The sequence below is a fragment of the Crocodylus porosus genome, unplaced genomic scaffold, assembly GCF_001723895.1.
Source record: "Crocodylus porosus isolate Cpor-Errol unplaced genomic scaffold, CroPor_comp1, whole genome shotgun sequence".
Classification (NCBI taxonomy): Eukaryota; Metazoa; Chordata; order Crocodylia; family Crocodylidae; genus Crocodylus; species Crocodylus porosus.
Window position 1 is genome coordinate 17,333,050 of NW_017728949.1, and position 24,845 is coordinate 17,357,894.

Below are 24,845 nucleotides of genomic sequence, written 5' to 3' on the forward strand. Positions count from 1 at the left end.
GAGGAAGTGGTAGTCACTGAGCAGGGGTATGTCATAGTGCTAGCAGGTGCCGTGGAAATAGAAGAGCAGGAGGTTGCTAGGCGAGTAGGAGAAACATTCAGAGAGATGGAGATGGTCAAGATGGAAGTGGTGGAGCAAGGGTATGAGGACATGGAAGTCACCGAGCAAGGACATGAGGAAATGGAGGTCTCTGAACAAGGCTACGAGGAAGTGGAAGTCACTGAGCAGGGGTATGTCTTCCCATACACCTTCCCATCTCCACTGTCCCAATACTGACCCCAACTCTGGCCTCCCCCTCTGCCACTGATAGGCCCCTGGTCCCTTCCCCTGACAGTGGAAGCATATTACAATTTGATTTGCCTTCAGATGCCAGCCCTTGACCACACCTGCTTATCCTAATAACATTTCTGTCTTTTCTTCCCCCTCAGCACATGGATTGAACTCCTCTCCCCTGCCCCACCCTGGACAACTCCACTTGGGCTCTCAATGAGCCTGCTCTCCTGAAATGGCTCTCGTCAGGGTCCTTTGCTGACCCTTTCTCACCAGCTCTTCCTCTCTGCTGTGTTGGATATTGCCATCTATCCTTTCCTCCTGTGCATCTTGCCCTCTGGGACCTTTTGAGATGCTGCCTTCTCCAGGGTGCTAGAGGCTTCAGAGAGCTGAGATGTTTCCAGGCAGATCAAATCGCTGTAGCACTTGACCAGGGCTTTTACACTCTTTACCAGGGTTTTTACCTGGGCTGTCCCTGCTTGGGATGTGGATAGCAGGGGAAAGTCATAGAAAAATAGAGCTAGAAGGCACTTCAGAAGATCTTCTAGTCCTACTCTTTGCTTGGGGTGGGAGCCTCTGCATCCAAGCTGTCCCAAACTAGTGTTTGTCTGACTGGCACTTCCAGGGATGGACATTCAACCACCGTGCTGGATAAGGGGTCCTAACATGTAACCACCAGTCAGTTCTCTGTGGGTTTCCCCAGAGGGCTGTGATTCTCTTCATAGCCAGTCGGTAGAACTGCAGCATTAGGAGAAACCTGTTGGGTTGGTGGGTCTGCAGCTGAGATGATAATGACAGGTGTGTGTCTGTGTGGCCTGATGTGAGGTAAGAGGAGCAGGACAAACAGAAACTTGTTTAGAGGGTGAACTTGCTGCTGCTTTTCTTCTTTGTTCTTCCAGGAGATGTAAACTGAAGCTCTCACAGTTTAGTTCATCCTTCAGGGTGAGTTGAGTCCTTTCATTTGTGGCAAGGAAACTAGAAAGAAAAGGCATGTGACTTGTCAGCGGCAGCTAGAAGGAGACCCTAGGAAGCCTGGTCCACCTGGTGACTAATCACTAGAGAACCACTCTGCACACTGCTCAGAACTGGAAACAGAAGCCAGATACTCTGACTCCCAGACTCCCCAGGCCAAGAAACCAAACAGCATGGTTTGTCTAATGGTCCCTCTTTGTATTCCCGCGCCACCAGAATTCCTTTTGGATAACTTGTTGCTTATGCTAAGTTGGAACTGAGCTTTCTATAGGCTGGTTTCTGTCCATGTATGCTATTAATCCAAATGCAGATGTCCATCCTGGGTACTTCTGCACCTTAGGAGGTGGCAGCATCAGTGCCTGTGTTGCTAGCAGTAGCAGGAGGACAGGCAGCACAGTGGCTGTTATGTTTGTACCCTCTCCCCATTCAGTGCCCCTATCACTGCCCCTATTCTGCCTTAGCTATGCTACTGTCTAAATGTATGTGCCAGATTGTTTTCATTAGGAACAAAGGACCAAAAGGAACTGCTCAGGTCTCTGTGTCCTGTATTTCACAATCACAGGCAACTGCCTTTAAGTCTGGAGGAGAAAATTTTTAAAACTAATGTTTATATCTTCATTGATAGTTGCAGTAACTGCTGAAAGCAGGATTTCTCATTCAAAGACTTATTTTATCTTCCACAGAGTCACACTTCAGTACCTTTTCAATAAATTACAATAATGTCTATAAGAATAGATTATGAAGCCACATATAACACCTATAGATTACATCTTTACTTAGCAGAAGATGAGTAAAGTGGAAATGGACCGTGAAGAAGAGAACTATTTTCAGTAATTATTAGCTACATGGGTTATATTCTTAATTACGCTAAAATAGATTTTTCTTTAAAGCAGTCTTTGCATTAAGTCCTTGCATTAAGAATGCACATTGATTTCTCTGTCTTCATAGTGTATTGGAATGCTTGCCACACCTGGTATTTGGCTTTTTTGGAAACTCGCTAAAAATGACATAGCTGCAATTCCATTCATGATTGATGGAAAGTGTCCTGTGAGGCAGCTGGAAACAAGTATCAACCTCTCTAGCATGGGTTGCTGCAGCTGCTAAACTAAATTATAATGAAAGAAAGAGAAAGTAGAGCCAAAGTATGGGCTGCACCACTGATTTGATATACATGTAATAATATATGCATTTTGTCTATAAATCATCATTGTTTCTTTTTGTTGTTATCTGTAAAGTACAAATGTGTGTGGGTGACGTTAATCCCTACTCAAGAGACTCAAATCATTTAGGTAGTATACATATTTAAGGAAGCATTCACAGTGTTACAAACTTTAAGTCTCCCAGATATTTGGTATTATTTTTTAAGGCCTCAGTCCCTGGAGTCCTGTAATTACGCAAGACTTTTTTGTGTGTTTTTAAAAATAAAGTTTCCATGCTCACTTTTTACACGAGTAGCTCCAAAACCAAGGTTCCTAAAACTAGAAGGGGAAAAAACCTCACACTTTTTAAAATAATCTTGTGAGGTTGGGATTTTTAGTATTTAGGTTTGGGAACACCAAGGTTCAGCACTAGTACTGGGTGGTAGGGGTTCTGGTGTCAACTTTACCTTAGGTGCTGCTGGCCTGATTTTTTAAAGACCTTGGTGACAGTGATGATTCAACCTTGTGGAAGCAGGAGGCACCCTCCAAAGTGGAACCTGAGAGTAGGGGCCCTGAGAAACCCTGCTTCCGGTACCTTGGGGAAATAACATAGCCTGGTAAGGGCTGGAGCTCTTGTGTTCTTACAGGGACGGTGGCTGTGGCTAAATGGCGGAGGAAGTAGGGGTCCCAATTTGTAAGCTCTTGTTCCCTCCGTATTGGAGGATACCCAAGAGCTGGCTGTATAAACAGACATTGGTTCCCACTCCTCTGACCGGATACTTCGGAGCCTGGGGCCACAAGCCTCCCCCTCCTTGTCTGGTTTTTTTTATGGTGAGCACCTCCCAAAGTACATAACCAGACATCCAGCACAGGCAGAAGGGGGAGAGAGAGCAACGGGATGATGGACTGCAGAGCTGCACAGCCCTGAGAATGCTGCAAATGTCATGAAACTGGTGAGGGGAGAGTCTCCATCATGCAGGAGTTTGGAGGAATACCTGGCAATGGCTACCAAAGCCCCGGGAGTAGGGGAGGGGAGAGAAGGCCCCAGAAAGCCACCACGGAGTTGAACCGAGAGAGGGAGGATCTCTCGTTCCTGATCAGGGCCTGAGGAAGTGAACAGGTGCCCACCATAAGAAAGACCAGACAAGGAGGGGGAGGCTTGTGGCTCCAGGCTGTGAAGCATTGGGTCAGAGGAGTGGGAAGCAACCAGTGAGAATGAATTAGGTTGTGTGATTTGCACCCTTAGAAAAGTGAGAACTTTGCTTGATGGACGGACCTAGCATGTAATTAATTGAGAGTGATTTGATGAGCCAATGGAATTAATTGGATGAACTGATTCTCTTAATGACTAATGAATTAGTCATTAAGAGAATCGCTAATGGGGAGGTGGAGGCCCACAGAACTACCTTGCGTGTGACCAGACTGAGACTTCTATTGATGACAAGAAACCCTCCCAACAATATACAAGAACAAGGCATGGCAGGTGAAAGGAAGGTCTGTTCTAGTAAGCAGGACACGCTGAGGGTCAAGCTGTCTAACCCCAAGAATTGGCATTTCAGGGACCTGAGCTCTCATTTCAGTGTGGCACAGGTTGTACCTGCGACACTGCTTACGAATCTGTTGAGCTTTTCTAAAAATCTGATTGATTCTGGGCACTGAGCTCTGATCCCAAAATTACCTCTTTAGAAAATGAGTCCATTGGGTACAAAGGAGAGGGCTTTAGAGCAGGACACAAAAGTAATTAAAGTAGCATGGCTAAACCCGTGAGTCATGACCCAAAAGTGGGTTGCAAGAATATACGAAAGGGTCATGAATGAACTTTAAAAATGGATCAACAAACTTTAAAAATGGATTTTCCTTTAAAGGAGAAAAAGGTGGGAAACACTAGCTTTTCCCTGGCTGGCTGGCAGAGTTCCAGGCTGTGAAGGGCTGCTTGGGGCCCTCCATGCCCCACACACCCACCCCCTACTCCGCACACTGGAGGACAGGGGCCTGGGGGCAGGGGACAGCAGGTTGGGAGTGAGGGGTACTGGGTCAGGACTGGCCAATGATGTTTACAAATGGGTCCTAGTTCAAAAAAGGTTGAGAATCACTGGATTAACGCAAACAGAATAAGGACAGTAGATACAACAAACATGCCCTCTAATAGTCATGTCGGAGTCTATTCGGCTCTAGTGTAAGGGGATGGTCATTTTGCAACAGACAGTTCCAGTGGGAACAAGGAATGTGAGCAGTTCCACTAGACTTGCTTTGCCTTATTGTTCCATGTGCAGCCATAAACGCCTTTTGCCTCCTGAGGCTGGGGGGACACAGTGACTACCTGCAGGCAGTGGCAGCAGGGGCATGGCGGCAGTGAGTGGGAACCAACCACAGCAGTTTTGGCAGTGGGGGTGGGGGGAGGGGGTGGAGAGGTGGTGAGCGTCAACTGGTGATAGGTGACTGCCCGCAGACACTGCCGGCAGTATCGGTGGCGAGAAGGGGGTAATGGTGACCAGTGACCACCTGCAGACACCACTGGCGGCATCAGCAGTGGCCAATCTCAGGTGGTATGTGACCAATCTCAGGGGGTGCATGTGCACCCCCTATGCATCACCAATGTGTGCAGCTTTACTGGTAATAGAAAGAAATAAAAATTCAGGAGAAGCAAGGGGCTGGTGGGCACCAGCTCATCTATCAAGTGAAGGGGCTTGGCCTAGCCAGCATATGCGACACTGGGTTTGTTGTCTGGAGCCCAGAGCCCAGATCTTCAGCTGGTATAATTTGTCCCATCTCCTCAGTCAATGGAACTATGATGATTTATACCAGCTATAGGTCTTCCCCTGGATTCTAACCCTGGCTGTGCCACTGATCTACTGGGTGACATTTGGCTATGTACACTGTAATTTTTTTGGACTGAGGATTGTTATTACTATGCGTAGGGTTTAGTGCTTTAGGGTCCTTATCTCTGTTGGCCTTTGAGCCTCTAAATGCTATTGTAATACAGATGATGATGATGATGATGATAATAATACAAGTCCTCAGAGCAAGATTAGAATAAAATGACCAACTGTCTAGGATTTTCTGGTATGGTCCCCCATTTCAGGGTTTGGACCCCATGTCCCTGAGGATGCCCTAATATGGGATATTCATCCCAAATTTGAAAAATTGTTCCCAGATCTGCATTAGAGAGCATCCTGAGCTGGGCTGGTTTGCAAACTACAATTGCCTAGGAGCTCTACTCTGGGCACATCTACACAAGACACTAGAAGCACAGTAGACTAATCATTAGCACATCTCGGCAAAAGCTGTGTAAATGTGCTAATGCTCAGTAGATTTAGTCTACTGTGAGTTAGCATCACATAAAAGAAGTGAGCTGGCACTACTGCATGGTACTGCTGATTACGGTGTTAAGTTTAGTATCTGTTATTACAGGTACTAAACAATGCACTGTAATTATGGCACATTTAATGCATGTGCAGATATTCTCACTGATTATCACAGGTCAGTTTCAGGGCTACTAATAGCTTCTGGGACTGTCTCACTTATTTTGCCCCTTGAACAAACATGTTGGTGGCTAATCTTTGTTAGCATTACCCCACTCTGGTGATTGTGACAGTAGGAATTTATAGGACAAAACCTAAATAGAATGTGTCTGAAATTTTCCAAGAGGCATCAAATTGCTTTTAAGGTCTTAATGCTAACCAACAAAAGCCAGGAAATTCACTGTTACAACCTTCACTTCATGCTTTTATACCTCTTTTTATCCCAAGTGGCATGAGTGAGACAGGAGAACAGTACTAACTTTGGATTTCCTGACTTTTGTTAGTGGCTGCTTAACCTGATTTAGATGTTGGCTTAGTATTAAATGACATGGGTTATTTTCTACTGTAGAGTAAAATGACTCTGAAAAGCACCACAGCAATTATTGACCTGGATAAAGTCTTGCTACTTTTTTAGTCTCTCTCCTCAAAGATCTTTACAGAAATGGCTCTTTAGGTAGTGATTTCTTTTTTATTAGTCTGGTCATTTGTACTGTTCTTCCATCATCACATCCATCATCACATTCACATTATAAGGTCTGTGACAGGGAGACAACAGAAAATGAGCCGGTTTATAAGAGGGAGGAAATTAATACTGATTTTTGGTACAGTGCCCCAGCAGCTCTTATTATAAAGATCATGGGAGGTTATTTCACTTCCTTGTACCTGCAGAGCTTGGAGCCTCAGTTCCAGTTTATTGCCTGTGAGTTTGTGTTCCTTCAGACTTTTGCTTTGTTTTTCTGTTTAAGAGAGACTTGGTTGCTGGGTGTGTTTATGCTTCGGATCTGAGTAACAGTGTTGGCTAGAGTGCTGTGTTCTGTCTCCAGATAAATGATGACATCTCTCTCTTTAAGACGCCCTTACACAAATGTGTGCGTGACACTGCACAGTCTTGTCTTTGGTTTGTGTCAGCCCTCCTGTTGTGCAATTTACAAACATTTGTTGCTTTTAAGTATTTCTGTGGTCTTGAAAAACTCCCCCACCCTTCTGTTATGTACTTCCTATCACTCCAAAAATCTTTCAAGTGCTTGTGGGTGCCAAGTTACATTTTTGTACTTGCTTAGACCAGGCTAAAACTCAGCACTCCTTTATGTTCTGTTAGAAAGGGAAGCTTCAGCATAAAATACAGGTTCTAATCCTTGATTCTAGGTAAGAGGAGAAGATGGGAGAGGAAAAGAGGGGAGAGGCAGGTGGGTGGATAGAGTGCATTACAGCTTTTGTGTGTATTTCTCTAATACAAGCAGTAGAGGGTTCTGCTCTTCTGGGGCGATGGAAGGCTATGTGGTGAAGGCAATTAGCTAGTAGAAACAAACCTTGGGTTCAAGCCCTACCTATTTTCACAGTATCAGTGCCTGACCTTGGTCAAGTCATTCAGTGGTTTAGTTCTCTTCCTGTGATACAGGATAACGCTTCCTTTCTCCCATCCCCTCCTGCCTTATCTATTAAAGTCATGAACTGTTTGGATTGGGACTACCTATCAATATGTTTGTACACAGCACCTAACACCATGGAGCCCCGATCTCTAACAGTGGCTTCCGTATGGTAATACTGACCTCAGACAGTTGGAAGGGTCTTCAAGTGTCATCTAGTCTAACCCTCTGCATAGATGCACTGTTCCTAAACCATCCCATGTGTACATGGATCCATCCTCATATTAGAAACCTCCAATGCAGGAAGTTGCACTGCTTCCCTAGGCATCTATTCTTAAAATTTGGGAAGTTTTTCTTGATATGTTTTTTATTTGGTTAGAAAAACAATGAGATGCCAGCATTGTCTGTGGAGCTGGTAGACACTAGAACTATATACTAAAATGCCGGTAGCCAAACTGTCTACTTTTTTCCCAAGTGGCTATGGCAAACAGCTTGTGTGGTATGGTATACTCATGAAATCTGGCAAAGACATGCTTTCTACCAATAGCATAAAAACAACCCTCCCACGAGCAAAAATATTGGCAAGAATTCAGTTTGCTGGTATAACTGCATCTATATTGGAGGTTTCCGTCCAATATAGCTCTATCAGGTTCACATCACCTTCCATCCCTGACTGACTGACATGGTCCAGGTAGCAGCAGACAGAATTTTTATGTGAATGAGATGAGGCCTTTGGTATCATGGCTATTTGCTGGTATAGCTCCCAAATGACCCTAGATTGGGCATCAACTTCTCTTTCACTGTTACTGCTGCAATGGAGTGATTTAACATTAGATTTTTTTGTAAATTTTTGTTAAGCATTTTATCTGTGAATGCCAACACAATCTGGCTTTCATAAGGGAAAGGGACATACTTGTCTATCCTGCATGAGTAACACATTTCCTGTAAATGATAGCTTAAGGGAGGAAACTGGAAAATTGCTAGGCACAGCCAGGGTTGTGCTCTGTGTATGGAACAAGACAGTCTCTTGCAGGTGATTTAGGAACAAGACAGTCTTGCATTGTGCATTGCTGGATACTAGTTGCTGGCTCTGTTTGGAAGAAGATATAAAACTGAATTCATTGTTTCTTGCCTTGCAGGTAAAGAGAATTTGTCTGTTTCTTTGACCTAATGATTATGTTTTTCTGCCAGAATATTTTTGTCTATAGCTTTTGGGCTCTGCTTCAGACAAGCACTTGAACTTTGTTTTAAGCACATGAGTAATCCCAGTCCTTTTTGCACTTAATTACAGAAGTCAGTGGATTTTGGTAAGTGCTTATAGTTAAGCAGGTGCTGAAATGCTTTGCTAATTTGTAGCTACAGATCAAAGGGCTCTATCATCCCCTACCCAGGAACAATTCAAGCAGGAAAAGGGAAATGATATAATGTTCATTAGTAGGGCGGAGGTTGGGTTGTACCTCCACATAAAAACACATATTGCCTATTACTCTGTATGCATGTTGCAGAGATATGAAGAGCACCTGTAGATACAAAAGGATATTTGCAGAGACCCAGTGCCTCCATCCCAGTCCCCTGCTCTCATTTCTCATTACAGCATAGCTTCCTCAAGCAGTAGGCAAAATATACATACATGCATGAACCCAGGCTGTTCCCCAACCTCATCCTCTCCCTGATTTTCACAGGACTGAGGGCTAGGGGGAAAGATACCGTGTAATCATTGTGTCCCCCCCGATCCACTCACTCCAACTGCTGTAACCATGCAAGCATGAAGGAGATAATCAGACTCAGTTAGTATGAAGGGACAACTGTTGTTCTCTTTCATGTTGGCATAATTTTGCGGTGACTCCTTCTCAAGGTCATCCTCAGAAGTTTCCTAGGAAAGGATAAAGCAGTAAAAGGTCCAGTTAAAATAGAGATCCTTTTTTTTAAGAAAAATTAAGTGTCCTGATGGATAATAGATTTTTTTTCTTAAGTAGAAACCTGGAATATGCCATACTAAATAAGCTCTCCTTCTCCATGGTCTCTTGATTAGACTTCTCTTCTTAAAGGATCCTTCTGTCATGACATAAAGTATCTGAGCTCCCTTCTGATTTTTGCTCTAGAAGAATAGCTGTTGGCACCAGAAAATCTCTTAAAAGTCCCAAGGCCTCATTCCAGATCTTTCTTGACCAGAAAAATGGGTTATATTTTAAAAACATGTTTTAACTAACCTTTTGTAGCCACTTTTAGAGGTTGGGGCTAGCTGCATTTAAAATGTATTTGCAGCTGGTGACCTAATGCCAAGATATTTAGAAGTGCTAAAGGCTTTTTGTGTTTGTGTTTCAGAATGTGCTGCTTAAAATCTATTAGCTAACTTATCAACCTTGTTTAGGCAGGAGCTCCCTTACAAAGGTGCCTGGGTGCCTTCTGAGTAAAGAGAAGAATTTGGTCCCAAGTTGCTGAACTGTTTTACTTTTGCACTCCCCCTCCCCCCAATCCTGGTGTATGTGTGTATTCTACACATCCTACGTTGGGAGGAAGAAATGGTATAGTCTAAATATATATACTGCATTTTGTTGTCCATAGTTTATAAATGCCCAGGACTGGGAGTACATGAGTCAGAGCCTTTTCAGCTGTCAGCACTATTTTCAAGCTTCAGCAGCTAAGAGTACTTACTCACATTGCACCATTTGTATTTTCACTCAGGGGGTTTACTGGTTAGTTGGCAGGTTAAAGACAACTGAGTTACAAAACCAAATGCCTGAAAATGTTGTCTATTCATACTTTGATTGGGTTTTGTAAAAATGTGGCCTTTGTGCTTAACAGGAGATTTGAATCACCTGATTTACCTTCAGTAACACAGAAAGTGATAGTGTGACTTCAGTTGGCAAGAATCTTACTCTATGTTGCCTGTCTTTGGTGTTATCTTTTCTTGCAGCAGGTGTAGAAAACCAGGTGTGAGCTTACTGCCTCTGATTGTACAACATTTTCTTATGTCAGGAGAGAACTTTAGCCTCCCCACCCAACTATCCCAAACAATAATCTTTTTTTCCCTTTGTTGCTGCTTTATTATGATTGAGGCTTTCTGTGCAATCTTAGCTCTATCTGCCTTAATTGCAGTGGAAGTATTAAAAAACCCACTTTTCTTGGGTGTTCACAAGCTTTTGTATTTTAGGAACCAGGCACCAGGAGAGGTGGGGCTAAACTTTGCATAAATGGAGTTGACTTTGCAGGACACTGCTAGAATTGGAAATCATTGGAACTAGGATAGATTGCAGTTTATTTCTGCAAAGCTCTACAGAGCATGACCTCAGTGAAGCTCTGAGTTGCTTTATATTTATTTTTATTCATATATGCAACCCCACCCAAAAAACCCCACCCAAAAACCCAACAAATGAAGGAAAAAAAGCCAACACCCTTTATCTTGTCAGAAGAGTTTACATGGCCTGAGTTTATATGATCCTTCCTCTAGAATGCTGCCTCTTGTCTACATTTTAGAAGTGACAAATCATTTTCAGCTTCCAATTTGAAACTCTTTAAGGTCTCATTTGTATAGATACTTAAAACTTTATGAAAACAAGGCTCTTGTAAGAGTGCTGCGTTTGGTGCCTCAGTTTTTGGATGGTCAAAAGCCACTGCTGGGATGTTTATATGTTTGAAATTATGACACATTTGTTGCTTCACTGCAGAGGGAAAGGTAGCTTCTTTAAGCTGAAGTCTTTTAAGTTTTAAGTAAAAACTGAAACAATTCTTTTTCATGGACAGGAAAAATAAATGTCCCACACTTAACCCAAGTATTTTTCTTAGCTGGGCCAGGGAAAGAACATTAGCATTTAGGTTTACTTTTGGGGGATTTAGGGCATCTTCACAAGCGGAATGACAGCATCTCTCACATTTTGAGGCTCTTTCCCTGAGCTCATGGCAGTTCATGAGCACAACATGAAAAAGTGAGTTCTGCTTTGTGCAGTGATGACCTCCTTTCGTGCCAAACAGCAGCAACAGCAACAAAAAAAGTCTGTATTGCCAAGCCATGCACAGGGAGAGGGCTCTGAACAGATCAAGACACGATGGTGTGAGGATAAAAGTCTCTAGCAGAGCTACGAAATGCACCTCTGTGTGTGTTAAAGGGATTAAAGATCTATAGACACCTGAGACAAGATCAATATTTGGTGATTTAAGGGGAGAAGCTAATGTTGACTTGGCATTTCCCCGCCTTTTGGCAGGATGCAGGTGATTACACCCACTCCTCCTTCACATGTGCTGGGGAAGAGGAGACAAGCTGGGTTTTCCCAGGGATGTGGTGCAGCATCGCCCAGCCAGGAAACAACCCCCCCCCCCCCCCCGCCTTTTATTTTCTCTCAAGTGTTTTGGGCAGAAAACTACTTACACAGCTGCCATCTAGGGGCGCTTGTCTGCAGTGTATATAACAGCGAGTCAGCTAGAAGGAGCACTCAGTCTCTTGAAAACTGCTCAGCAAGCAGCAGCTGCAGGCAGAAGGGGAGAGGGAGAGGGAAAGAGAGAGAGAGCCAGAAGAGGAGGTAAGGACATGATCCCTGATCCTTGATGCTAGCTCAGTGTGCTGGGGAGGGCTAAGGAGGCACAGGGGCAAGTTTGCAGGGGCTGGGGCTGGGAGGGTTGGAGGGGGGTGCTGGAGATCTGCCTTCAGATCCTTGTTAAGGAAGCTGAACATGCTTTATTGCAGTGTGGCTGGGCTCTCCTCTCCCCAAGCCCCCAAGACAAGGGCTCTTCCCTAAGTTTCTTTGTCTGTCATCCGAGATCACTGAGTGTCAGATACCAGTTGTGCGAGGGTGGGGAAGGGGGGGTGTCCTGGTTGCTACAGTCTCCAGTGGACTCTCTACACCCATCCCTTGCCCACCATTTGTATCCAGCTGACAGCTAGCTCAGCCAGCCTGGCACAACTGTCCCACTTTGTTCTAGCTTCTCAGCATGTGATTCCTGGCTTGCTAGGCAAAGATACCCGGTTTGGCACCAGCTAGTCCTTTGAAGCATCTCGTTTAGATGTGTGCAGGGCAGAGATGTGCCTGGGTAGCAGGCAGGCAGTCCCGGGGTGGCTCACTGATGATAACCTATGACCTTTGGGACAATCAGGGCTTTCATGGCTTGTTGACCAGGCTGGCTCAGGAAGCTGCAGACTTCAGTGTTAAAGTGCCAGCTCAGTCAATCTTTTTCTCTTTCACTCTGCCTTGACCTCTCTTTTAAAGGTAAGGAAACGAATGTCATTAGTGGCAGATGCCTTGAAATATTACCATTTTAATAAGCTAAATGTGTTGGAGGGGTACAAAAGGCTCCTTTTTTAACATTGCCCTTCATTAGGGATGGGTAGGGTAGCAGGGAGTCCTGTACTAGGCAAGAATGGATGGGTAATCAGGGGTCTCTGAAGCCTGCAGGGTAATGAGGAGCTGTAAAGTTATTCCATTCAGTTGTTAAAAGCGGAATAATTGGGCTTAAAAATGGGAGAGCACCTCATTAAAAGGTTTATGGTCCTTCAAAGGAATTTGGTGACATTCCCCAAAACTTTCATTCTGCAAAGTTTCAGGGGCAGAAGTGGCAACTCTTTTTACTTGTTCCTTTTAGAGATGCAGATGTTGTCTCTGTGTCTGTCTTTTTATGAAAACAGAACGGGGGCCTTAACTGAACAGCATTTTAGGTTTATTCCTAGAGAAGAGAAGCAAAGTGCTGCTGGATTTTTGTTTTTTAACTTGCCACCAGCAGGGGGCCGGAGTTACCTCCTACTGTGCCCATCATAGGGCACAGCTCAATCCAAGGATTTTAATGGAGGAAGAATCGGGCCCAGAAAAGGGGTGGGGGGGAAGGGGAATGTTCTTGCAATTCACCTCTTGCATTATGAAAAAAATAATTAATTCACTTTCTAAGGAGGTGCCACAGTTGTTTGTGTTTGTTCGTTTTCAAATGCAAATCAATGCACTAGAAATCGGATGCTAAATTTTAAAATGGTTATGTAAAACCCGGTTACCCCACTACCACCTTGGTTGGTGGGGGAACGCAACCCCTGCTAGAAATAAGTCTGTGCAGTGGGAAACAATTTCCCTCACCCTTGTCAGGCTGATGAAGTCTAAAGATCTATTGCCTTGTTTTATGAAATATTTCACACTATGTAGTACTATTAAAAACACATAATGCCCTTTGTTAGCTAGCAATCCTCTGAGGATCTATAAATATATCCTAATCAGGCCACCAACTTTACCTTTACATTCAGAACAGTAGCTTTTTGTATGACAGTTGCAGGCAGAAAACCAAACTCTCTTATTCCACAGGGAGAAAATGAGGAAAGTGCTTGGAACTAGGACGGGCGGTAGCTAATGCAGTGAGACATTAGTAGACATGAGCCGGGCAGCCAAAGGGAGCCGCAAGTAATTGTAAGATGCTTTGGCATGTCTTGAAAATATTTGATGAATTTCCTGAATGGGGAGGCTCTTTATTGCTGAAGAAACTTGACTAAACAGTCTTTTCACTTCTATCCTCGTTAAATTTAAAATCAGCACTGATCTTATTTATAGGGTCTTCCCCACCATAGTATCAGAGTGCAACTGCCCCTTTTAATATCACTAGTGTTTATGTGAAATGACTCTCATGGGACTGAGGCTCTGGCAGGGATAGCACTTTATCACTGCAAGACCTGCTTTTCTGAGAGTACTTTACAGGTCAAAAGAAGCACAGACTGTGCAATGCAAAATTTTGTCAGAAGGCATTCAGTTTACCTCATTCGGCAAAGGTGGCAACTGACAGCAATGGTTTGTTGCCAAGTGTAATTTGGGGCCAGATTTTGCTCCCGTTTACAGCAGTATAAATCCAGAGTGACTCCTTTGGCCTCCTGTGACTTGCATCACACAAGCGCAGAATGTGGCTGATTTAGGCGTTGATACCATGCTCCCTGCTTTAAAGGAGACACTGGAGTCTCCAGTCCAGCATATGCTCTTGAGTATAATGTTGGCTACTATGAGTAGTCTTACACATTCAGGAGTGTTTACGGCACTGAGCCGTAAAAATCAAGCCATAGAGAACGAGGGTACTGGAAAGCCACATACAGGGATCAGTAGGATTATCTTCCAGGCTTTCACTGATTACTGAAGAGGAATTTTTTAATATGATGCAGTTTGCTCACTAATATCACACGATGCTTTATTACCATAACAAGAGGTACAGCAAAATTACTTGACTTGCCTAAACATTTCTTTATGGTGTGTAGCTCCTTTCTCAAGTGGTCTAGACTCAAGGCCTTCCTCCAGAACATGAGCAGTCCCGAGCAGTCCCTTCTGCAGATGTGGGCAGAGGGTGCCCCTTCTTTTCATCCAGCCAGGAAGACATGCACCTCCTCCACCTTTGCCTCAATACATGAAGCCCAGAAGGCAACCCCTTACCCATGGGGAAGTGCAGGGACAGGGGTGGCACTTACTGTATCCTGTCCATGGTGGTAGCATTGCTGGTCTGGACTCTCCCATCAGACCGGGCTGCAGAAGGGTGCTCCCTTCTGCCATGGCTGCTTTCCAGTCCAGCCCTGCATGGCCTCTCCTAGAAACAAGAAGTGTTGTGGAGCAGTTCCACCTGATGGCGGGGTTGCACACTTGAAGAAGTTTGCACATTCACAGCACCCAAGGTGCTGTAGGACTCCAGCTGAGAATTGCTGGTATAGCTCTTATCAGCCCCATAAATGACAAAGGTAAAAAAAATGGGTGAGACCAGTGGAGAAAGATGGGCGGAGTGTGATGCTGACTAATATACAACTAGCAAGAATAGTTGCTTAAATGGCACTCTGGACTCCATCTGGAGAAACTCCAAACTGCTTTTTTGCATGGGTCCTATGTATAGTGACTGTTTCAGGGAGCTACTTGAAAGCTATCTCACATTTACCACAAAGATTGTTTTTTAAATTCAACCTTATGTCAGTTATGCAGCTCCAAGACTGACCACTGCAGTGTCTGGAAAGAGATCTGACTATAGAAAGGGCAAACAGGATTTAATCTGTCTGACTCCAAGGTTGATATACTTTTCCCCCCCTGAGATTTGAATGGATGGGAAGCAGAGCTCTGGTTACATAGATAATCCCAGACTGTAGGCACACTTGTTTTTTTTTAATGTTGTAATATCTGAATATAGCTGTTACAATTTCAGTACCAGCACCTCATCTGCCTCTCAGATTTAAGCTCAATGGACCATATCATTTTACGGGGTGGGGTTCTTCCACACTATGTGGTATGTGTAAATTTGTATAAAGGCACATGGGCAGGTAGGTATACACAGACAAACTAAAGGGACAATGGCATGATAAGTTTTATCATCTGTACCAGAGAAGCCTTAATTTGCATTCAATAAAATAACCAAAGTCATTAATTAATGAGCAGGCACAATTGCATTGTTTTTTGTTTAGCTGGCACACTAGATTGGACAGCCTAGCTATTCTAGGCTGAGTTACTGGCAGGTAGCCAAGGAGTACTAGGATCTGCTTAAGCCCTCTGCTTTCCAAGGCTATTATGCTATCCCATCTTTGCGTATATTTTGCCAAGAAGTACTTATTCTTGGTGTCTAAAGACACTGATGACCTAATACTGTGTATTACAGTAGGCTGAATTCTTTTCGTTTCACTGAGCAGTGGAGGCTTCGTATAGATAGACCTGATGCCTTCACCCTGGCAGTTAGCTTGGATCCTCGTCTTTCTGGAATCACCACTTTGTTCTGCTTTAAATAATAATGCAGATCACTAGGTCTGGTGATGCTCCTCCAGTCTGCATTAGCACTGTGCCAGGCAATGGGGAGTTAATTTTGCTGTTTAATAACAGTCAATAGTTTGAATGATAAATAGCTGGAATCAGAGTGGTGTTGGCTATCCTGAGTTCAAAACTGGGGCAGATCCCTCCTGAAAAACAGGTGATGAGCTTAACCTGTTTTAAAAAAAACTATCCTGATTTAAAAAAAACAAAAAAGAAAGATTTTTTTTTTTTTAATGCAGGAGTCATATTATCAACCTTTTTCTTCATTACCCCATGGATTTCTCTCATAATCACATGACTCCAGGAATCTGGACTTAAAAAAAAATCCACAGACTACTAAGAGGCTCTCAATCAAATGACAAGATGCTGTCAGTGTCACAAAGGGGCCACCTCAACTATACTTTCTGTGGTGGTTGCAACTTTAATATTTTCACTTGGAATTGTGGATAACAGAAAACTGATAATGCTTTCTCACTTATAGAAGTGTATAGGTTTGCATCTTCTCAAGTAAGGTGTGTGTGTGTCTGTATGTGTGTGATCTACTTAGAAATGCACATGCTGTTGCTCATATACACGACATGTCTTGTTTATAGCCCCGGCCCAAAAGAATACCCAGGATTAAACTGGTTTTGTTGCTAACTTTTCTTACTAAGCAGACTTAGTGCCCATCCTTCAATTCCTTTGAAAGTCTTCATGCTGACATGGTATCTTGTATATTAGGATCATACATGGAAAATAAATTAAAAAAGAATGAAAGGCGCTTTAGAACCTGTAGCTTTAGGCCCATATTGTGATTTTTCTTGGACCAAATTCATTGCTGTTCTCACTCCACTGATCTAGATGGCATCACACTAGTGATGGCTTTGGCCTGTCTTTGGCAGCTGGCTCATGAACAGACAGCATGCAGGTGGACATTGTTGGCAGTCATGGATGAGAAATCCTTTGCAAAATCTCTCAAGCACGCAGGTCAGATGGGGTCAGTTATTCCAGCTGAGGGTGGTCTGTTCTGAGATGTCCTGACAGCAAAGCGCAGGGAAATCTCTTGCTAGTCTTAGTTTGTGCCTTACGTGTCAGAATAAATTAAGAGACTGGTGTCGGCCTTCTCCCTGCCCTTTCCAGCAGTTACAAAACTGGTGCCTATGTCAAAATTGTTGAGCAAACAGAAGTTCAACCAAAGTGAGTAAAGAACTATGGTCCCTTGGCACCTAAGAAAATTCCAACCCAAAGGATGCATGTGTGGTCCCATTACTGGAGTATCTGAGCCTGTTGATAGATTTCAGTGGGTGTGTCTACATGAGATGGTAAATAGTAGACTTATTCTATTGTGCATTAGCACGTCACAGCAAAAGCCATGCTATTGCGCTAATGTGCAATAGAATTAGTTTACTGTGCATTAGTGTCACTTAAAAAGTGTGCACCAGTGCTACTGCATAATTGTGCCAGTTTCTGCGCATTTTGTTAGTACCTGTTATTACAGGTACTACATTTAATGTGCAGTAACCACAGTGCATTAATGCACGTGTAGACATGCCCATTCTGTTTTACTTCACAACACCAAAGTGGTGTAGGGGTAGTGCTGTTATCCCTGTCTTTCAGAAATGGCAGTCTCTCTAAGTGAGTAATTTGCTTAAGGTCACACATGAAATCTCTGGTGGAAGAGGGAGTTGAACCCAGGCTAGTGTCCTAACCCTACATCTCCCTAAGGAAGGAATTGTTGGAACACGAATTGCGGAATGAATCCTTTAAAATGCATTCCCACCCAATGAGAGATTGAATTGTCTTTTGTGTAACATTAAACATTTTCTGTCTTCAGAGTGGAGGGAACTTACAGGGCCAGGTTCATTGGCTGGTGCTAAATTGGGGCAGCTTGATTGATGTAAGCAATGTTAGCCAGCTGAGGGTCTGGCTGGTTGCATCTTGCTGGCTTCTCGGTTAGATGGATTATACCAGAGGAGTCAAATGGCACCTGTGGAAGGTTATGTCCTGGCAGTGGGTAGTGTTGTACCTCTGCATGTCTAACCACCTCTGGTGAACCACACACACTCATTTCTGCCAGTAACAGGGCTATTGACATATCTGAAAAAACTGATTTCCACAGGGGACAGCTTTGTAAGCTAAAGTTTCTCTTGGAGCCTGTATTTAAATATTGCAGCTTAATGCATGCCCAGAACTGAATATAAATCAACAAGGGAAGCAGTTTTCTAGAGAACTCTTCTTTTGCTCTTGCCACAACTAGTCACAAACATGCTTTTGGAGTTTCTGCATGTGTTGTGTGAGCTGTAATTGCTTTGTTTTTACTGAAGCACAGTCATCCTTATTAGCACAAAATATATTTTGTTTAATAAAGCACATTTTGACCCCCAGACTCCATACTCAGCATGTCAATGGGGTAAAAAGTTGATGGGCTATGTGGATTTAAAGTGACAGTCAGAATCTCATCACAGGGCTGTCTGTTTGTTTGCTGTTTGCACAGCGGTCTGATCTCTCCTTAATATGTGTATGCAGCTCTCATTATTAGCACCACTAAGTAACCAGCAAGAGGACAATAGACCCTTTAATACACTTCCATAATCTTTTTCCTTTATCTCCCATCTCTTTCTCTGCTTGTATCAGTAGCAGTGCCCACTGTTGCGGCAGGCTCGAAGGGTGGTGGTTGGTCAGTACTAATTATGTAAATAGAGCATGTCAATTGAACAGTGTCTTGTAGGTTTTATTTCCCTATTGGACCAAACTCTCATAATACCCTTTCTGCAGTTTCAGTCCCCAACAGGGTAGTGGTGCCAGGAGCCTAATGTTATTTCAACTGAAGCTGACTTTCCACCCCCTCTTGTTAGTTAGCTCTGTTAATGTAGAGGCTCACAAACCCCACTGATCTTTCTATCCTAACTATAGAACTATACATGGAGGGGAATCAGGGATGGTCAAAAATGTAGACAACCGTGTAAGTATCTTTTTTCTTTTCTGGCTTGGCACTGCAACAGTTTACTAAATCAAATTAACATTGCCCTGAAGGCAGAAGCAAAGAGCAGAAGCGGGTGGATCTTAGTTACACCCTTTTCCCTTAATTGGATGGGCTGTCTTAAAAAGAACTTGTGCCTGGCAACAGTTCAAAATGCATGAATGTCAGAAAATTGTTATATCCTGTAGAAGGAGAGGAAAAAAGGAAAGGGAAATGCAAACTGAAACCCTAATGTAAAGCAAAGGCTAATAAGGAATGTGTGTGGGTTTTTCCCCTCAACTAATCCCATGCAAAGCCATATCTTTGGGTAGTCCAGTACATAAAGAGAAGAGAGATTTGTTAAGATTTAGGCAGCTGAAAGAAAGGAGCCTTAGAACACAAGTCCCTTTCCCCCTGGACTCTGGCAGTAAATTACTGCCTTTTTTTTTTTTATAGGGGACACAATACTACTTCTCCAAGCCACTGAAAGTTTTCTTTTGCCAGACGTATATTCTAGTGGTCAAATGGAGTTTATATAACACCCAAGAGTGATGCCACATTTTTCTCTCTTGGGGGGGACTATGAGGAATACCCCAGTCGGTTGAAGCTCTGATACCATCTGACAGCACATTGCCATGGTTGCAGAGAACAGTTTGCTGAAAAAACCAAAACAAAACTAGAGGGGCCTGGTCCTTTTCTCAGTTGCACTGCTTCATAAACTAGTATTACTAGGGGTATTACTAGTGAAGGTAGTGAGGCCTGGTGCTGTGTTGTTATTTACAATACTGACTGCTTCCAGGCATAGATGACATGTAAGTGTTGATACTGGGGGGACACAACTGTGCATTGCCACCACTGCCCCCCACTGGTGCTGGGCACTGCCTTTGGCCCGGCTGCAGCCCCATCATCAGCACAGAAATGTTGGGGGGAAGCACGTGCCCTCTCCTCCCCCTGTGGTTCTGTCCATGAGTTGCCTATGCTGTCAGGAACAGCCCGTGGTTCAGGATTTCCTTTTTTTTTTCAGAGCAGTCTAAATTAAAAATAGAAGCTGGAACTCAAAAAATCAGGCAATTTAGAAGAATCTGAATGACACGTAAATAATGTTTAACTGAAGGTGGTTTGTACACAATTCCTAGTTTGATTTTTCTGCACCCGTTTCTGGAGCTGTACTTCATGTGCTGTTTACTCCAGGGCCTGTGGTAAATGGTTTTGCAGTCCTCTGTATCAGCCAGATCGATTCTACTATGCTTGAGGGAGTGTAGATAAAATAGCTTAAAGGTTCCCTTGCTGAAAGTGATAGCATCATCATTTTGTTGTAGAAGACAGAGTCAATCACTTGACATTTATTTGACTATGGTGCACTTCGTAGATTTCACACCCAGGGACTATAGCCAACCTGATGATGCAAGACAAGGGCTGTAGTAAAAAAAAAAAAAAAATCACAGAAATCCAGTGTCATTTCTCTTTTGTAGACCAGATGATGAGTTCTGTTTCTTTTGTTTTTTGTTTTTGGGGGGTGAGGGGAGGGAGAGGTTGGTTTTCACTTTGTTTATTTGCGTGGAGGGGCTGGGAGTAGGGGTTGCCGATTCTGAAGCTATTCTGGGAGATTTTTTTTTTTCCCCCCCAACATGATGTAATGTCATTGATTGCACTGTTCAAGTTGTTCACAATATCAATCCTGGATTGCTTTCAGTAGTCACTGGGAGAGCGATGCCACTTCTGGTAGGCTCCCGGCTAGACTGGGAGGGCTGGCAACCCTAGAGGGGAGGGGTTGTCTTTATTCCACAACTGTAATTTGCTGACCTGTTCTCCTTAACTGAAAGTATTTTTACAGGGATACTACATCACTTAAGTAAGTACCTCACGTACAAAGAATGCTAGGTTGGTTGCATAAACATTTTGTTATAAAGACCGTCAGTAGTAGTAAATGCTAATCTCTGCTAACCAAGAGGTTTTCATCTTTTTTTTTCTTTTTAGGTTTTGTTTTTAGGTTTTTGAGATTCAAAATTGACTGGCCATGAGTGCAAATGACTTGCCTAACATCTTTGATCTTCTGGAAATGGGCAACTTCACTGAAATCAACTGGACATGCAACAATGGAGACTGTATCATAGTTGATACACTAATGTGCCCTAGCACACTTAACAAAAGTGTCCTATTGTACACCCTCTCCATTTTTTACATTTTTATCTTTGTAATAGGGCTGGTAGCCAACTCAGTGGTGGTCTGGGTCAATCTCCAGGCCAAGACAACTGGTTACGAAACCCACCTCTACATCTTCAATTTGGCTGTCGCTGATCTGTGCGTCATCATTACCCTTCCAGTTTGGGTGGTTTCCCTTGTTCAACATAACCAGTGGCACATGGGAGAAATTGCGTGTAAAATCACTCACCTCATATTTTGCATCAACTTGTATGGGAGCATCTTCTTCCTGGCATGCATGAGTGTGGACCGCTACCTCTCAGTTGCCTACTTCACCAACTCCAGTAACCGCAAGAAGAAAATAATCCGTCGCTTGATTTGTATCTTCGTGTGGCTTCTTGCCTTCTGTGCGTCTCTCCCAGACACCTATTACCTGAAGACAGTCACTTCAAACAATGAAACATTTTGCCGCCCTCTCTATCCAGAAGAGACCTTCAAGGAATGGTTAATTGGCATGGAGCTCATTTCTGTTGTGTTGGGCTTTTTCATCCCTTTCCCCATCATTGCTCTCTTTTATTTCCTCCTTGCAAGGACCATCTCTTCCTCTAGCGACCAAGAAAGGAAGAGTAATGGGAAGATCATTTTTTCCTATGTTGTTGTGTTTCTTGTCTGTTGGCTGCCCTACCATGCAGTTGTCCTGCTCGACATCTTCTCTGTCCTTCATTTTATACCCTTCAGTTGTCAAATGGAGAACTTCCTGTATGCAGCTCTTCACATCACTCAGTGTTTCTCCCTTGTCCATTGCTGCATCAATCCCATACTCTATAGCTTCATCAACCGCAACTACAGATATGAGCTCATGAAAGCCTTTATTTTCAAGTACTCGGCCAAAACTGGCCTCACCAAACTAATCGATGCTTCCAGAGTGTCGGAAGCAGAGTATTCTGCCCTGGAACAAAATGCCAAATGATCGCAACTTCATAAAGACATTTTTTGGACCTTTTCATGCTTGTCATTAATGGAGCATGAAATCTCAGCTAGCAAAAGAAAAATAAAGAACCCTAATTTAAATCTAGAATCCACGGCAAAATAAGCAGTGGTACCAAAAACTAAGCATTTCTTTTCTTTTCTTTTTTTAAAGTGTTTTGTCTACTGCTGGCCAATCCCTTGGCTTTTCTAATACTGACACGGCTGCAAATGCTATGCAAATGGAAATGATTTGTAATAAACAAAGCCATTGTGTATCACAAATACATATCTCCAGGATAAGTTTTTTCTGTTTTTTGCTTCCACATGTAAAATAGGCTTCCTCTTAGTTTCATTGTCTATGTTATACATAGTGTATTGTATTTAAAAACTAAGACTTTATTTTCTGGTTATTGGCATACCTTATACAATTGTATTTGAAAGGTAAATATATTTTTTATCATTTATTTGAAATATATTGCTGACAAGTGTATCCAGAGTGCTGTAGTCTGAATGTTAAATTGCCATTCATTCTTTGACTATCCTAGAAGTAAGGATGACATTAATAGCTGCCTGGGAAATTTATATATATATATATATATGTGTGTGTGTGTATTGACTTCAGGTCACACACTTTATGTACAAATAGCTTTATGTGATGGTTTACACTCATATGTGTAGACTAAGATGTATATAGTGTAATGTAGTTTGACACCATGTTAAAATTTTAACAACATTGTAAGAGTAATGTCAGCTTCTGTTTTTTTATATTTCACCAAACTGTATCTTATGCACAAAAGGAATGATGTTACTTTGGAGATGTTCTCTCTCTATGTGTAAATTATTTTTTTAAAATAAAATCTGGAAAACTTCAGAAGTGGCAGTCGCTTTTCTTTTTATCCTTAAAGGTGTACTAACTAGAAACAAGTTTTAACAGGCATGTCAGCTGGAATTAGCTAATGGTAAAAAGATGGTGGGGAGGCAGGTGGGGAAGCAATTTATTTAAAAAACAAAGCCCTGCTCCACACATACAATCTGTTTAGAATACTTGATTATTGGAAGGCGAGTCAGATGGTCTTTTGAGGTAAAAGCTCCTGGGAAAGCAAAAAGGTCTTGAGTATGAACTGTGGCAATAATACATATGCAAAATTTAAAATAAGGGAGTACAAGAAAGGAATGGTATTCGGAACTGATTTACATTTTAAAACTTTTTATCTGCTTGCTTGGGATTCTACAGCACTTTCAAACCTTGGAATAGAATCCTTCGTAATGCTTCCTTTAATTATATGTATCTATTTACAACATCAAACTTCCAAGCTATGGGCCATAATTGGACTGCCAAAGAGGCGTAAAGAGACATTCCAGAACCATTGAAGTTCACCGTACCACAGTGGTTCTTCACCCTTCTGCCAAGTAAATAACTGAACATCCCTCAAAATCAGAATCAGTAAAGCGTGCATTTTTTTTTCCGTTGGGAAAAGTTTTTGTACAAAATTTGGAGATAGGCTTCCCAACTATGGTGCCCTAAAATGTTTGTTGGAGTTTGAGGGTCTCTTGTCTTCCTCTCTCCTTTGTCATAAGAAATAAAAACCTAGAAATCTCTTGGGGTACTGTCTTCTAGCTACAAAGGAAAGTTTGTCTAGTTACATCAGTATAGCTAAACTCGTGTAGTTCTATTAGAACAGTGGGCACAAAAGCTAAGGACAGATACTGCACATAAACTGGTTTAGGTGATCAGAAACTGTAACCAAACAGACAATCAGTGCACAGAAACTAGTTTCAAAATGGCTGAAACTGGTTTAAGATAAATCTGGTTAAATGTAGTATCAGACTTAACTGATTCGGCTCAATCCAGTATGTGCAATGTCTGTCCCAGACCCCTTCCTAGTATAAGTTAAACCAAACTCCCCCAGCATCCCGGCATACTCTCCGGGCTGGGGTCTCTGCTCCAGCCCAGATGGACTGGCCCCTCTCCTCTGCTCCCCAGCCTGCGAAGGGATAGGCAGGCACAGGGGTCTGGCTAGAGAGGGATTTAATTTCCTCCTCCTTGTCCCATCAGCAGACCCGAGTCAGGTCTGCTGGGTGCTCCCCGCTCACTGCTTCAGCAGTGGGGCACCATGGCCCCTGAGGCAGAGCAGGGCAGGGAGGAGGATTAGTCTCCCCCATATCCCCACTGGCAGCTGGGTCTGCTGGCTGTTGCTGCCGTGCTCACTCCCTGCCCTGGAATAAGCCCCCTGTCCCTTCCACCAGATGCTGGGGCGGGGGGGATAACCCCTATCACTGTCCCCCCCAAGGGGCCCTGCAGGCCAGCATCTGGCCATACCCCCCACCTGGCTGCTGCAGTGGGAGGGGGAAGGGCCCTTGGTGGGGGCAGCAGCCCTGTCATAATGTCGGGTAGTGCGAGCCCTTTCCTGGTAGGGGGGTGCTGCTGCAGGGTGGACAGAGTTGTGGCAGACTTCATGTGGCAGCACCAGGGCCTGGAGGGCCACAGATTCCCCACCCCCAGCGCCGCTACTGCCTCCACAGCCTGCAGTAGTTTTCCTTGCCCTGCAGCGCAGCCCTCTCCCTCCTCTGCCCTATCATGGTTGCTCCCCTCTCATTGCTCTAGTGGCTGGGCAGGGGCATGGCCAGACACTGCTGGTTGGGCGGATCTGGCCCATGGAGGGGCTTTGTCTGGCCTCCTTTGTTGCTGCTGCTGGCCCCACCCCCATGGTACAGGTGAGGACCAGTGCACGCAGCCCTCGCTGCACACAGTGGTGATGCAGGAGAGAATCTGCTGCTCAGTGGAAGTGGAAAGTGACCCT

The 24,845-nt window shown here is 43.6% G+C and overlaps 1 protein-coding gene across 4 annotated transcripts in view; it reads left to right on the top strand.

The window, feature by feature from the left end:
* The window catches only part of ACKR3 (atypical chemokine receptor 3), a 27,242-nt gene extending 4,327 nt beyond the window's left edge, over positions 1-22,915 (top strand). Inside the window, exons 2-3 of one of the 4 annotated variants that reach the window (XM_019554467.1) lie at positions 8,409-8,513; positions 20,911-22,915. In XM_019554467.1, the coding sequence (XP_019410012.1) occupies positions 20,951-22,045 (1,095 nt within the window). In that variant the 5' untranslated portion in view covers positions 8,409-8,513; positions 20,911-20,950 and the 3' untranslated portion in view covers positions 22,046-22,915. Of the gene's footprint in view, positions 1-8,408; positions 8,514-11,590; positions 11,787-12,448; positions 12,471-20,910 lie in introns of those variants that run through there. The other 3 variants (XM_019554466.1, XM_019554469.1, XM_019554468.1) reach the window with 3 other exon arrangements.
* The last annotated feature ends 1,930 nt before the right edge of the window (positions 22,916-24,845 follow it).